General features: G+C 39.3%; 1 protein-coding gene across 1 annotated transcript; it reads right to left on the minus strand.

Annotated features, from left to right (window-relative positions):
• Positions 1-581: 581 nt before the first annotated feature.
• Positions 582-14,077, minus strand: pld3 (phospholipase D family member 3). Its single transcript, XM_079514194.1, has 12 exons — positions 13,850-14,077; positions 10,853-10,958; positions 10,503-10,553; positions 9,274-9,431; positions 8,556-8,736; positions 8,327-8,444; positions 7,640-7,767; positions 6,537-6,737; positions 5,316-5,455; positions 3,873-4,047; positions 3,429-3,528; positions 582-2,932 (listed from the first exon to the last, which is right to left on the minus strand). The coding sequence occupies exons 2-12, from the start codon at positions 10,877-10,879 to the stop codon at positions 2,745-2,747; spliced, it is 1,467 nt and encodes a 488-aa protein (XP_079370320.1). The 5' UTR covers positions 10,880-10,958; positions 13,850-14,077; the 3' UTR covers positions 582-2,744.
• Positions 14,078-17,242: the final 3,165 nt, after the last annotated feature.

Consider the following 17,242-nt stretch of genomic DNA (forward strand, 5'->3'; position numbering starts at 1 on the left):
ATCTCTGAAAACTAGTATAACTGTGTTCAAAGAAACACTAGTAATCTTTTTTGCATGCAGTTTGTGAGCAGGGTAACAAAAATTGCAAAAATAATTTAGGGATCAAACTGTACTTATATTTGAACATCATTTGTAATGAAGGAATGTCATGGTAAGCATGGTATGCTTACCTTTCCTTTCTACTTTCTACTACAGTCTCTCAGTAATATAAACCCTTCAAGTTTATTGAAAAACAAACTCACAGGACAAACACGAACCCTCCCACGGTCCCACAAAAACACATAGGCCTACAGTAAATACAAAGGTACCATGAAGAGAGCAAAGAGATGGAAAAAAAGAAAAAGATGACACAAGCCAAAAAAGTATCAGAGGAGATGACAGCATCAAGGTTCAACTCCTTCATCTAGCTGCATGGGCTATTATACTGGACACTAGCCCCATAAAGTGCCCTCCCTACGCTCATTCTGTAGCTCCAGAATGAGCGTAGGGAGAGGGCACATTATGGGGCTAACTGGACACCAGCAGGGCTAATAGGAAATCCGCTGTTGTTACTCTACTTTCTAGCTCAGTGATTCTCAATCTTTTTCAGTTTGATAGGATTTTCTATCTCAGGGACATCGATCTTCGCTATATAACCCTGCAGTCGTATCCTTAATCTGACTGTACAGTTGGTTCCATTTGTACAGTCTCAAGAGTTACAAAACCATAACTCCTCAAGGACCCCTGGGGGGGGGTCCTGAGCCCCACGTTGAGAGCCAGAATACTCTAGCTTGTTCACCTAACAAATCTCCTGCAGACTATAAATAATATGACAAGATGCAGACAGGTTGGATAAAGGGCTATTTATTATCAACAGTAATTCTGCAAAAAAAGGGAGATGGTGGTGCATTTCAGCATTTGATCAGTGGCATTTAAAAACAGTACCACATTTTAACATTCTGCCACCTGAAAAAACTAACTTATTTACACAAGCGCCATAATAACTTGTTAATTGTGATGTGAAACACTCCACACAGTGGAAACGAGAAAGGCTGCACTCAGTGGAGAGCATATCTACACCAGCCAGGATGATGTCAGTCTTGCGCAAATATGGAGTTCCACAGGCTCCCAGACTGACCTCCAAGTACTGACATGTAGGGCTGGGCTATTAATTAACCGAAAATACATCGATGGAGCCAACCAATCGATCGTTTTTCTTATATCTCAACGAATCGACATGGAAAAAAATGTGTATCTTCCATATTTGAGTAAATCGATTAGCTGGACTAACCACTTACATGTATTAAACTTGGTTGTACAAAAATTGTGAAAATGGCTAATCTACAAGCTTACAACGCATTGCGGTGTGTTGTGAGCTTGTAGATCTGCTATATTTCCATTTTATTTTAATAATCATTCATTCATGGTAATCAAGTCAAAAGTTTAAAATAATCATATTGATTTGAAGTCATATCACCCAGCCCTATAGTGAGTAAAGGCCCACATGACTCCAGACTAGCCTGCAAGTATTGAACTGTCACCCCATAGCCTGGAGACAGTGGGTCTTCTGAGGTTATACATTCACAAAAAGAAGTTATAGAACAGATTTGAAAAATGTTCGATGATCGAGTTCCTTGCTTAGACTACTGCCATCAAATAAAGCTAATCGGCGTAGTGGTTTGCCCATTAACCATGACACGCACACACATGCACAAACTAACCTCTCCCCCTGCCTTTAGCATGGCAGAGCTAATTAAGAATATTCATGTTCATTGATAATTGATGCAATGTTTCATCACATTTGCCTTTCAATCCTTTCACTCTTGTATTTAGAATTACAAAGTAGGCTTCATTAGGTCAGATACAAGTTTAAAACCACTCTGTATTTCGAAATGCCCATATTGTTCAAAATCACCGAAGGTCATTCTGGCACAGCACACAAATTATTACCAATGCCTACGGAACTCACAGGCGTGCCATTAATGACAGTAAAGCTCAGGCAGCTGGCGTAGCCGTTTGGGCACCTTGGCTGGTAATCCAGTCTGGCAGTGTGCCAGGTTCGACTCCTGATCCCGACAACCCCCCCTCCCTCTCCCCATTTCCTGTCAGCCTACTGTATATCTATCCCTCTATAAAATAAAATAAAGGCGAAAGTCGGGAAAAAAACACACCCTCGTGTAATATTGCTTACGCTATCCCTGAGATAAGACTGAGATTAAGAACTCCCACTGAGGCAAAGCTAATAATAAACCACCATGCATGATCCAGAAATACTTGTTGGGTGAACATGATTGATTAATTATAGGTGAAAATAGCTTAAATAAGCTAGTGTAAACTGAGCCCAAGAAAACCTATGCAAGCTACATTATTACAAACACCAATAGAAACAAAATAACATGTCAATGTACTTCATAAATATCAGTTATTTGCATATTATGTTCATTATTATCATTATGCATGACCATGATTCACATGGAGGATTGGAAGCTCCGTTCAGTGTACAGAACTAGCATGGCACCAACACCGCCAGTGTTAGGGGTTCCTGGTCCTACTTGGATCATATGCTAGGATGTATGCAATCAATCATATTATGAGTTGCTGTGAAGAAAAGCTACATAATTGGCAATATGTTGTGATTATCTGGGAAAGAAAGAAAGACTTTTGCAGCTTTGCAGTCATGTTTTTTCTGATACAGCAGCACAGACAAAAACTGATTTGTTCTCTATGCTAGTCCCCGTGTGTCCTGCATATGAAAGAAATCCCAGCTAACAAAAAGTTTTGTGATTAGAATGTTGGCTGATATCAGTGCTGTAGGAGGAGTACCAGTCCCTCTCAAACACTGCCTTCAGCTGTGCTTGGACAGTTGATTCCGAGCTCTCTGATGTGGTCTGGTTGATGACCAATGCTGAGCCGGCAGTGTGCACAAAGTAGTCACCTGACCAGTTAGATGTACCTGAAGATGGAAGAAGAAAGATATGGGTACATTTAAACCAAAACAACAGTAATTTATTGGAAGATTTGAATGCACATTTAGGCTAAAGAGTAAATTCTTTACTGAAAATGATGTCAGGAAAAGTGTATGTTTATATTAATGATTTTTGAGTAGACAGGTTATTTTATAGTGGTATTGGTGATGAGGCTAAGAATGAGGTGCAGTTGAATGCCTTCTCATGTCTCATGTGTTTTCTACAAATACCAATGCATGCATTACAGTATATTAAAAAAGGGGAAATATAAAATACAAAGTCTACATCAAAAGCATGGGAGAAGATTCATAACTCTGATTATAATGAACATTTGCACAGAAATGTACAGTACATGACTGTGCTTTATATGAATTATTGACATGGTTGGAATACTATGATGAATATGGTGGATCATGGTGAAAGAATATATTATAAAAGATCAAAATTGATGGTTCTAAATAAAGTGTCTTGGTGAAGCCTTACCAATGTAGGCCACCTTGTCGGTCACCATGTACTTGTTGTGGTTGACTCGAGCAAAGGGAATCTCCTTCTGCTTGGCGGTGGCAGGCACCACAAACAGCCTCTGGGGACGAGACACAACTTGTGAGCTCCTAAATAGCATTATGATTGTGTTTTAATCCAGGCAAGACACAGCTGAGCTCTCTCGTCTCAACAACACCACGCTTCACCTTCACACAGTAAAACACATGTCTTGTCAAAGGGAGGAAACCTGTCCAAAACGTTACTTTTCAAGATTCAGATTCAAAAATAGCAAAAGTAGCAGATCTACAAGCTCATTCGTGACACGCTTCAAGCTTGTATATCTGTTACTTTTGATACTTTTGTGTGACGGTGTAGTACGATCAAGAGGTTTCTGCCCGACAGCAATGATGTGCTTTTACAAAGACGCATACGAGTGCCCCATACCACTTCAATGTCCAGTTTCCTCTTGGGGTCCTCGACTGAGGCTAGTGAGGCCAGAGAGCGGAGGAAGGAGAGCATGACAGGCTGGGTGCTGACCCAACAGCTGACCAACAGACGCACTTTGACCCTCCTCTCATATGCCATGCGTCTCAGTTGAGTGTCAATGTCAGCCCAGTACCTGCAGAGGGAGCCACACAAAGGGTTATTTGTTAGTAATATCTCTTGACTTCTACCACTTGTAAACATCATGTATGCTACAGTACACTTGTTATTTGGTGAAATACATGTAGGGCATCCTGCTCTTCTGCTTAAAATACATAACATTAAAGGCGGTACAGTGGGTGATATGCTTATTTTTTGTTAATTAAAAATAAATAAGTAATAAAAAAGTATTTTTTGTAATTGTAATCATTGCTAAAGAGTGTTTGTTCAGTGACAGTTGTCTCTCCACCTAAAACAAATAAATAAATAAATGTGCAGAATACTTATTTTTATACAATCAGAAAAGAGAACTTGGTCATAGCCCCCCTAGTGATGTCACTGTTATGCAACACGGAAGTAGTACAGACTTGAAGCCGTATATAAACGGCTTCAAGTCAGTGACATCAGTGACGAATCCTTGGTGTTACTCTTCATGCGACCGAGACAAGCCTCGGTACCCAGACTTTCTTTTCACCGTCGCCCAGCCCCCCAGGGCCCTGATGCATTGAACCGGTTGCACCGTCGATATTTTCGCCACCGAGTAGAGCGGACACTTGGGAATCAGAAGGTTCCCAGTTTGATCCCTGGCGTCCCCCTTGATTAGTGCTTTCTAAATTAAATCCAATCAATCTTTATCGATTTTGACTGTTAAAGGACAACTTCACCACTTTTCAACTTCTCTTCCTATAATTGGTCCTAACTAATGTTCATGATAAAATACCACCATTTTTTCCTACTCAGTCTGTGTCTCATAGGAAGGCTGTGGGCAGTTCAGAAACCCGTCCACCAGTGACATCATCGATGGTGAATCCAAGCTAATAGAAATGGCAGGCTTTCTTTTCCTGAAAAGTTGCAATGCAAAAGTTGAAGCCATCGTTCTCACGATAATAACAATCTAAATATATTTTAAAACAAATCTTGTTTAAAAAAAATCTGCCTAATGATGATGTCACTGGTGGACGGGTGTCCGAACTGCCCAAAGCCCTCCTATGAGACACAGACTTGAGTAGGAAAAAAATGTTGGTGTTTTGTCATGAACATTAGTGAGGACCAATTATATGAAGAGATGTTGAAAAGTGGTGAAGTGGTCCTTTAAGGAGGAGAAAATGTTGTAGTCTATTTGATCTACCTTTAGAGAGTTCATGACCTTCTGACCAAATATTTGATCTACCCAATACTGATAACTCCCCGACCAGCAATACTTCATAAATATATGACCAAATATAGTAATGTTGTGTGACCAGCCTTTTTGGATAAGAGAATTCCATCGTGGGAAGGTAGTTCATGACAGCAACGTAGATGAACTGCTGGGCATCCTCCATCACACTGAGGATGGACTGGATGTCTGGCGTCCTCCCGGCTGCACAGAACGATGGGGGGGAGCTCTACAGGGAGCAACAGGAACATTGGGGTGAAATTGGATTGCATAGAATCCATTGCATAGATTGCAAATAAAAAATGTGATGTCTCCCCGGGACCTAAACTAGTGAAAATAGTTGATCTACAAGGTATTGGGCTATAAGTTTGTAAATTAGCTATTTTCACTATTTCTTAAATACATAAATAAATAAAACCTATTGACTTATTTATGAAATAATTCTAAAAAATAAAAATAAAATAAATATATATTTGTTTTACTTCTGACCCATAAAAATGTGTCCACGGCCCGTTTTTTGGGAACATACTACAAAGCAAGAGAAAAGAGAGACCTCACATCTTAAACAATCCAGTGGTGTAATGGTGATTTGGTGGCAGTACAATTTACGGTACACCTAATTAGACCTAATAAGGTGTAATTAGAAATAATGTGTTTGTTATTAGACAGAAGTTATACCCTAATTATACACAAATATCCCTACATTATGGTAAATCGCATAATACCTAACAAAGCATAATAATAGGAAATAACATGTTCCTTATTATGTTTTTATTTCATGTTACTATCAGGGACATTAGCCTATATCTAATTTAAAATATCTGTACTGAAAATTGAACACGACCCCAACTTCTAATAGATGGATACATTCATTAACCAGTGAGAGAAATCCAGTTATGTTCCATGATGTTACTACAATGTTAGAAATAATGCTCTTTATTAAATGCTATTTCTACTTACTTGCATTACATTATATCTATTTACAACCGATCTGTACCGAAAATTAAATATGGACCCAAGCTTCTGCTGGCAGCCTGGCGTGGTTGCTGGTGTAAGTTTTAGGTTGACTCTGACCGAGCGATTTAAACAGCGAGCGAGCGTCCGCTAAATTATTAGATAGATAACTGTGTTTATTTATGTCTAATAAAAATATTTCTAATATCAACAAACACATTATTTCTAATAATTTCTTATTATATCTTATTATCCAGGGAACAACATCTGAACTGAAGTTGTCATCGTCTATAGATCATAATTTATGGACCGTGTGTTCCTCTCCTATAGTTTTTTAAACCAACCCTGATACTAACCGACAGGTAGACCCTGGAAGGTGTGTTGTTAAGTGGCAGCTGGAGGGGTGTGTCCTTGTTGTAGGGGGTGGAGAAACTGCTGGGCCAGGGTGACGGGATTGGCTCACCGCTCTGGCCTAAGAACCAATACGCCTCAAAGATCTTTCCAAGGTCTGCTGCCAGGCAACTGCAGTTGTAGACCACGGCCCCTAGCTCCTTGACCTGTGAAGTTGCAGAATACATCATTATATTAACGCCAAGTATAATCGTTTAATCAATTTTTATATACACAAGAACAACACTCAATGTGTCTAAAACCCTTTGTTTCCCTCACATTGATTCTTACTCCGTGATAAAAACAAACTAGCAGTATGACCAAAGGGGACATAAAAAACACATTTCTTTAAACAAGATATACATTCACAAGCGAGTCGAATGGGAATTGGGGACAGAAACCATACATACAAACTTCTAAAGCATTTTGTCATTTATTCCCACATAAACACAATTTATTCTCTATAATAGTGCCATTAAATGCAACACATTTCCCATCTGAGAGAGCCATTTACTCTTCACACTTTTGGATACTGGACACAACGATGAGTCAGCAAAATAGAGGAACAGTGAAAACAGGGAAAATGAGGAACTGTGAGATGACTGACAGATGGCTAAAAGCCCATGGACAACTTACAAGACAGGAACAGTGAAAACAGGGAAAATGAGGAACTGTGAGATGACTGACAGATGGCTAAAAGCCCATGGACAACTTATAACCTAAACTATAACTGCTTGATTGCCTAGGAACATGCTTGGCTACGGAAAAGTTCAATCTATCAATGGATGATGAAGTTGAAAATTGACTGAGTAAAAGTGTTATTTTGCTGTTTTTAACACAGATTAGAGATGCCCGAAGGTCTATTGAGGTAAACGTTGTTTAAATAAAGTTGTCCCTATTGTGCAAGTGCAGACGGTGTGCGGGTTGTGTTACCGGCTGATACCGACAATAAGCCACTCCCGACCTACTTCTTCTTCTGCCTACACGCCCGTCTCTGAACTGATCAGGTGTGTATAAGACATTGTCGTTTATTGTAACACAGATTTAAAAGTAAAAGGTGTGTGTGCACCTGTGTGAGCGATCTCCAGTCCATGTTGGCACTACCAATGTAGATGTGTTTCTTGTCGACCACCCAGAACTTGGTATGCAGGACCCCGCTTGTCAGCTCTTTCATGTTCACCATCCTGATGTTGGCCCCTGAAACACAGAGATTGACCTAGTAACACGTGCATTTAGTTAACATATTCACACAGTGGCTATTTTCTTCTAACATCATACTCGATGATGTAAGGGAAACCGAAAGAGAAAAGTGAAAATACAATAGTGTAAAAAAAATATAAAAAAGATCCTTCAAGGGATATTCCATTTTTAACAGTTTTAGTTGGTAGAATTTCAATCCACTTAATTCCAATCTTAGTATTCTTGTCATCCTTTTATGAAACTTTGGCTCCATACAGGTTTAGGATAACATTTTAAATCAGAGTGGCTCTGTTACATGAAGTCCCGTGTCAATATTGCAATGTTGTTGTAGTGGAGATAAATAAGCCCCTTGTTGACATTATGTCAGGAAGACAGAAATAGGTTTGTACAGAACCTCTCAAATGGTGAAAGGTACTCATGCACTACTGCATGTACAGTGGACAGCACACACGCACGTGTCACACACACACACACACACACACACACACACACACACACACACACACACACACACACACACACACACACACACACACACACACACACACACACACACCAGAGCTCTTAAGCAACTCGAGATCATCGTGCGGCTGGCGTTGTTGTGGTGTGTTGACAGCGATACGGACCGACAGCTTCCCCGACACCTCAGACAGTTTCTTGAGAATGTCCTCACCCTGTGCAAAGAGAATGACGACATATGTCGCAGCCAACAACATGAAGAAAATCCTGCCTTTACCCATCAGTTAATCCTTTAGTTTATTTGACCAATCATAGGGCTAGCTGACCTGAGAGGCTGAGGGATCACTAGTGCTGGTGTCCTTATTGGTGAGTGTCCAATAGAAGGAGGCTATGTCTAGACTGCTCCTAGCCCCACCGATCAGGTCGAGCCATGCCTGATAGATGGAGGGGTGTGCAACACTGGAATTAAATTCCAGGCCTTCTGGAATGCTCTCCAATAAAACAATCCTGAAACGGAATCAGAGCAGAACATTTATATATTGCTCTTCAATGTACATGGAGATGGGATTATCATGACGATTTATACTCCATTAATGGCATTCTTTCCTATATCTATACCCATTTCTTACCCAATAGTGCCATCAAATACAATAAATGTCTTAATCTGTGAGCTCTTTACTCTTCACACTTTTGAATACTGAACAATGATGAGTCAGCAAAAAAATGGATAAGGGAAAATAACCATGACTAAAAGCTCACGTCAACACAACTTCCTCTATAAAGTGTGGTGGACACTATTTAATAGCCGAATCAAAGACAGGAATCATGCGATCCTTGAGACAAAGAGAAATACACAGCACAATGTTGTAATGTGCCCAAATGTTTATATGCATTATGCAAATAAAAAACATTTATGGGTTGTGCAGTCTTTTTTTATTGTTGTTGTCAGAGGTTTGACACTGCCTGGGTTCTGATGAAAAGAAGGTTCTCATGGAGCCTTCATCTGGCTCAATTTGTTTGAATTCATTTGAAACAACTACTTACTGGCAGGGGTCTGAGCAGGTCTCTGTGAGGGGCAGAGAGGGCCTGGGGTTGGGTGCAGGATGGGAGGGGGACAGCCCTGGGAACAGGAGGCTCTGGAGCATCAGTGCAGCCAAAAGTAGAGTAGCTACACAGGCCAGTCCCAGCACACATCTAGCATACTGGAAGAGAAAGGCCAACACATTATACATTACATTTACCAATAGTTTTACAGCATTCAGTCGATGCACCCGTTGTTAGATCACTCTAGAAAGGAACAGTAGAATAAACTTGTATTTCTGCATTTCTATAATACTATACACATTTCTAATGTATTTATATATTTTTTTCTTTCTTTTTTAAACAAATTTTATTCAAAGAGTATGACATCATAATATGCAAGTTTCACAGAAAGAAAATACAACTCTTTGTTTTTATGTTTTCTCCCACAACTCCTTTCCCAATCCTCCCCACCCACCCACCATCTTTCCCCACGAGGCCAGACATACAAACAACATAAATTATATACAGGTATAAAACCAATACGTCGAGTACATAACTAAGATAAACACAACACATATACAGGTATAAAACCAATAGGTTGAGTACATAACTAAGATACAAAGAAAGGGATCACAAGGTTAAGTTCACAGAAATAATTAACAAACAACTTAAAAGGGGGTGAAATAAGAGACATACAACTAATAAAAAAAAACAGTCAAATTCTTATATACAAAGAGAATGTATTTATATTTAAAAGTAGTAGTGACTTACAGTGTACAGTATGCAATGACAGAATACGCTAGCAAACATTTAGAACGCTGCAGGTGAAGAAAGAAATGTATGTTCAATTGAGCCTGTTCCATATTTATGGCAGTTAGGAGTCCCGAGTTGGTGTTGGCTAGAGACCACACTCTCGCATCGCATGCAACCGTTTAACAGTACTGATATGAGTGCACACTAGGGATCGACCGATCATTGTTTTCATGGCCGATACCGATTAGTAGTGATGAAAGAGACCGATAGCCGATATTTTTTCTAAAAACAATATTAATGTGTGTGTGTGTGTGTGTGTGTGTGTGTGTGTGTGTGTGTGTGTGTGTGTGTGTGTGTGTGTGTGTGTGTGTGTGTGTGTGTGTGTGTGTGTGAGAGAGAACATGAATTTTCAAATGTATAGGTTTTACGTATGCATTGTGCAGGGGTTGTATGCTTTGTGTTAATGTCTGTCTGTCTGTCTAGGGGTACTGGCCTACCATTAGTGCTTTCCTGTTGGGATCTTCTCTCCTCAATCCCATATCCACCATCTGTGACAACAGAGTAACAAAGCAGCCTTAGAGAATGCAACTTGTTATTGGTATAGCTTTTGTCTTATTAGACAATAAAAGACATAAAATGCATGATGAGAGAGAGGAGGGGGGGTATAAAACAAAGGCAGTTAACTTCATGGATTTTAAAACAAAATGTAAGGAATACACACTATTCTTAGCCAGCCTGCTATGAATAAAATAGGAAAATGGAGTGAAAACCACAAAGTCCTACCTACAAATAAAGAGTAAAATAACAGAGACCATCAATGAAAAACACCATTATCCATATTCCATACCCTGTCATAGGGAATGTCCGACTTCATGTTCACAGACAAAGGCAAAGTCTGATTTGGCAATGTAGGTGATGGTCTCTCAGCTCAGCTTAGATGATAGTCTCTGGCTCTGGATACAGACAGAAAGCAAAGCATAATGGTTAGGGATGTCCCGATCACGTTTTTTTGCTCCCGATCCGATCATTTGATTTTGAGACATACCGCCCGATACCAATCTTTCCCGATCCGATCTTTATATTTTTATAACACAGCCATATCACAATAGCAAATATCCTAATGTATGTAGTCTGTTGTGTTGAGAGGGAAACGCAATTTCAGCCCTCTGTATGTCTGTACATATTGGATTGACAATAAAGCTGACTTTGAATGTTGCATACTGAACTACAATAGGGTATTGATACTTTCACTTAAGCAAAAAGAAAAGTGAGTAGGAAGTAGCCCTATACTCACTTTTTTACTTAAGTAAAAGTATATTGTATAACCAGACTGCTACCAAGTATGACCGTTACAAAATAATGTGTTATACATGAAAGCAACTAAATAATAACAATAACACATGCTATTTTAAAATACATTTCTGTGTTAACCCATTTAGGCCTGACATCAACATTTAAAAAATGTCTTTTAAATGCTGACAGTTCTGAAATACTTATGTTTCTGTATCAGTGGTGTTCAATATTTCATGTCGAGGACCCCAAAAATGATATGTAATTGGCCGCCGACCCCCATCTGAAAATATGTTATTCCAGGGACCCCCAGAAGCAAAGATTTGAGTTAAAAACGTTCGCTCTGAAAGAATATATATATTCAAAGATTTTTGCCGCATTTTCACGATTTTTTCAAAAATAGCAGACCTACAAGCTCGTAGCACGGCACTCGGTGTCACGCTATGAGCTTGTAGATCTGCTATTTTTCAATAGCTAGTATAAGATATAAGTATAAGATAATGCTTAAAACACCAAAAGGGGTTCCCTATCCTATCTGACTGCAATGACAGCCATTCTGGTACATTTGCCAACTACTATTTGAACCTTACGTGCACCACTGACCCACGTAGATATACACGTCTCTTTTTGTCTCGTCTGCACCTTACACCCCATGTATAGGCTTATACTGTGACCACTGACCACATGACAAAGAGAAGGTTCTAGGTCTCTTGTCTCTACACTATTCAACAAACAAGCCATGGCTCCATACTGACAGATGAGCTACCGGTGGTTCAGTTAACATCAATGTTTGGAACATATTTAAAATGTATGGATGTGGCAGCTTTCTTGGCTAAAAAAAAAGGAGAACATAATAAATAGGCATATATACACACACAGACACACACAACAGGACTGCATTTTTAAATGATTCCCCCTCCAAAAAAGAGAACAATGAAAACATTGCATTCAAAAGAGGAAGGAACTAAGCCAGAAATCCAACAAGTGTGGTCCACACCACATCGACCACTAGAGTAGATGACTGGATATCACGAGAATAGGGCTCTCACCACATCATGTGATTTATAATTAGAAGGTGTACTATAGGGGCTGTAAGATTAAACTGTATTTCTAATCGTACACATTTACTTGTATACACAAATTCTCATTTAAATATTGAAATGTATGTATACAAGTGTACAGTGAGTATATACAGTATAGTGTAATTCTGATTTACCTCGAGTTTACAAGACTAGTGCTATTAATGGTGACTATAGTGCTCTTGCTGAGCTGACCTGGTTTTCTTGAACAGCCCATCTTATTACACGGTCAACCCTGTGTACAGTTAACCTACAGTACATATGGGTCAAAACGTACATGCTTGTGCTTAAAGTGATAACACAATATGCCAAGCATTGAAAGTTGTCTCAGTCAAAACCCCCACATTTTCCATAGACTTCCTCAACTTGTTATAGGTCTATGTGTACTGGAAACAAACGTATGAATTGCAGCATGGCTGTCAACAACAGGTGTTGATCTTGAACATCAAGAAAACAGACCACCAAATAAACCATGAAGACATGAAACAGAAATTCTGTTACAGAATCAGTGTGAATACTGATTGTAAACATGTTCCAAAAGGGTATTATTAATCCCATCAGAGTACCAAACTATTAAACCATATGTTAGATGCCTTAAAGCAGGTGTGCCGATACTGATGTGTGCACTCTACACACACTGGGTCATATAATTGTGTCATTTTTCAGATTAGACTATGCTACTCTGCTTCAAGAAAGAGAAGCAGAGGCCATAGGCAATATTAGGCATAGAACACTAATTTCAACCTCATAATGCTACATTCAGATCATTACAAATCAGTAATAATGCCAAATCTTTTAACATTTAACTTTTATAGATTTTATAATTGCAACTGACATGCACACAGACAAGGAACAACAGTTGCTCTGTGCAGTGGAAGAAATTGAATTAAGAGATTTAAACAGGAGTATAGTCATCTGTGTCCAGAAGAGAATACAGAGGCTGAATGGATCCGTTTATCAGAAGGAATAGGCTACTAAAACTGGGCTCTATAGTCCTGCTTACTTTGTACGTGTCAAAACAAGTAACGTTATGCACAAGCAGGGGCTTGTGTTTATAGTTCCTTATGTCCCTTATTGTTCCCACACTCACTTCCACCTTTTCAAAAACACAGTGGGTTACAACAGCATTTAGGGTTGTGAAACTGACTGTAAATATATAAGTGATTCCTATTGTGTCCTTTGTTTAGAGTAGCCATGGTTGGAACGTCACAAATAAAGATGACATGAAGACGAAATGCAGTGCTATACACAGCAGTTAAAAACAGAGCAAGAATGAAGCTTTACAGAAATGAACATAGATAGAACATTAAAATAATAGCAAAAAAAAGGAATCAGGCAAAACAGTGAAGACATGAATAACAACACGGAGATTGTTATTGTCTGTCAGCGACTGTCTGTCGCTGACAGACAACAAACAAGCAGACAACAAAACAAAGAACCAACCAAACAAACAAACAGAACGTTCAAAAACACACCTGAAATGAAATCTACCCGGGCCACTGGAAGAGTCCCATAAAACACATGGCTGGAGGTTTCTTCTTCACATTAGATCTTCAGATCAGTAAAGTATCACACGAGGGCAAGCACTTTAACAAACCGCTATTTACCAGTCAGTCAGTCCCAAAATACAAGCAAAGCAACATTGCACAATGCCGACTCTTTGCAGAGTGAGTGCTGTCCTGAGTGGAGAGAGAGTCACGTGACCAACGCTGAATAGGCAGTGTTGCCAGATTGATTGTGTGAGAGAAATAAGCAACCAGGATTGATTGATTGATCGATACATTTCAAACGAAAGCACAAGACAACCATATAAAGCACTAAGAATAGTTTACATCAGGGTCCTCTATTTTCAATTCATCATAACATTTAAAGACGTACAAATATACACTTCTAAAGAAAAAAAAGGAAATAAGGATCTATCAAAAGAAGCCCAAAATGAGCGACTACTAACACCATGAGCACTAAACTGTTGCATCTATTTCAAAAAGAAAATCTTGGAGGAAACTTTGAAAAATGTGAAACATTTTAAACACAAATTAAATCTTGTATGAAATATTTTCAGATGGTGTGCATGGATAATTCATTACATTGATTTGGGGGTCCTTGACGTGAAAGTATTTTAGAACCACTGGTTTAAACAACATTAGGAGGCCAAAATAGGCAACTACACTTTAGAAACAAGCACCCGGGCCAAAACCGCAATCAGCAATATTGACAAGCAACTTTACAGAAAAACAAGCCCAAAGTCGTTTGCAATAAGCGAACATGGCAACACTGACTGGACAACAGACCACGTGACAAACACAATGAAATTACAGTAGTGCAGTGTGCTTTTTTGACCACGAGGGGGCACTTTAACATAAACACAGGGATTGGGAACATAATTACAACACAGTCAGCAGGATCGAGAGGCTTGTGCCTATCTCACAAGAAGACATGTGTAGTCGACCTGTAGTAGTCTTACATTCTATTCGGTAACTGGAAACTTAATGTTACACACAAATGTAATAACACGAGTAGTAGCGAAGCAAAAATATAAGTAATAGCCTGGTGGTAAGTGCTGGTAAGTCTCTGAGTGAGTAGCAGTGCAACCCAGAAATGTTTTATTTAACAAGACAGCAAGCAAGCCAGAAAGCAAGCAAACAAACAAAAACAAGCTAGCACATGTGCATCAAGGCCTCAGGCCTGTATGCATGTGGATGTTGTGTTGAGTATGTTCTTTATGTCACCAGACTCACCACTGCACCAGTGCCCAGGTGAAGGTGGTGCCTGGCTGGTGGTTCAAGTCAAGAGGCTAAACCCTCCCCCTGGGCTGGGTGAGAGAGGGTCCATGGGTCCGGGGTCAGCTCCTCCAGGAGGCGAAAAGATCAACGAAAATCCCAAAGAAGACTCCAAACACAGAGGTTAGACCTACTTAGTACCTACACAAGAACATAACTCTACCTATAGCTGTTGGTGTCATTCTAGGTTATTCTAGGTCAGTGCACTATGCATTTGGTCAGACCATATAGATCAGATCTATAGACCATAGACCCAATTACATAAAACAAGCAAACAAACACTATAAAAACGTAGACTCTCAAATAAAAAAGTCTGTTTTGACCAGTTTTATGTATTCATTTATGCATTGTACTCCCTCCCTATTTTTATGCAGCATATACATATTTATTCATATTTGTTGATATGTTTTAAAATGTCTAGTCTCCAAATGTTGAAATATTACAGGAGGAAGGAAATATACAAAATATTGCTCATGTCGTGGTTCACAGTTTTTGGGCCCCCGATATATAATTCAACGGCACATGTAATATTTTACTATTATGAGTCACCTTGTTGAGAAGGAGGACACACATCACTTATAGTAGGAACGGGACACAGGTGAACTCGGCTAGAACTAGAGTGTCCTTAATCTACCCATCAACAACAACATAGATTACTGACCTACATTAAGTGACCAGACAACATACTATTTCAGTATGCAACAATGTATTGTGCAGGTTTTTCATTATTCATGTGAAATATTAATACAACAATATACCAAAGAATTGTCCTACTATAACTATTTGTATTATTGATGATGATTGATGAAATGATGATGATTGGTTGTAAACTACCCAAAGACTCTACAGTACCTGTGTGTTAAATACATTTCACAAGTGCACCTGACCTGCCCGCCTTGACTCATGTCATTTCTTGGCAAGGGACAAGCAAATTGATTGCTGTGATGGTCCAAAGGCAACCACCTGTAGTTTCTGATTATTTACACCAGATTCATGCAAAGGCCAGATGGAATGGGTGTTTGTTTACCAGAGGTTCATAGGTGATGAATGAAAACTTCAAACTTTAACTACTTAGGTTCTCTATCTGCTATTTCTACTATTTGTGATGAATTAATTTGTTTTGAAAATGTCTGGCTTTAATTACATAATAGGGATGCCAGGTTGAAAGTGGTTAAATCCACACTGACTGGTACTTCAGGTTATTTGACAATTTTCCATTTCTTTACACAGTTCCTTGCATTTTTATTGATCTTTGCGAGGTGGTTTGAGCTGCAGGGGTTTGGGCAGAAAGCAGACAGTACTCCATATGGTCTGCTTCTCCACATTCACACACAGGTAGTTTGGTTGGCTGGTGTAGCGTAAAAAACGTACTAACCATACCAAACTTACCAAACCTTTCAGGCCACCACCCCCCAAAATAATCATATTTGAACTGGGGATCCCCCACCCTGACAAGCACTTGGAATGGTAGGCATTACATTTAGTTTTTAGTTTTTGGCTTTTTCTGCCTTTATTGATAGTAAGTGAAGATGGACAGGAAGGAGGGAGAGAGAAGGGGACTCGAACACGCGACGCACTGTCAGGCCATATCCTATACTGTATGTGGCCTGGACCACAAGGCCAGTGGGCGCCCCCCATTACATTTAGTTTGACTCTGTTCCAGAGATAAATAATAATAACGCAAGGCGTTAATGTGTAGATTGGCTTTTTACACAATGTTTGCCTCTTTCTTACGTAATATTTGACAATTTGGTATTAAAAAGGTCTTAAAGCGCAAATAACATGCATTTTAAAACTGCTTTTAATATTTAATATCATATTGTCTATGTCCCTCAAAGTTATTTCTAATGGTTTGAGCCTCAATCACCACTCTGATATAACCAGCCTTGTCATTTCTTTCTGGACTTTGAAAGCAGTTTTAGCTGCAGTACCACAATGTCCTGAGGTGGTGGGGGTGCTGATATGCAGATTATTTAATATTTGAGTCATTATAATAGAGCACCGAAGTCCTGACGTCACTGCCCTCTACTACCAGTAGAGGGCAGTGAGCGCCATGGTTCATGTATGTTTTTATAAGCATTGTACTCT

This window comes from Electrona antarctica, assembly GCF_951216825.1.
Source record: "Electrona antarctica genome assembly, chromosome: 11".
Taxonomy (NCBI): Eukaryota; Metazoa; Chordata; class Actinopteri; order Myctophiformes; family Myctophidae; genus Electrona; species Electrona antarctica.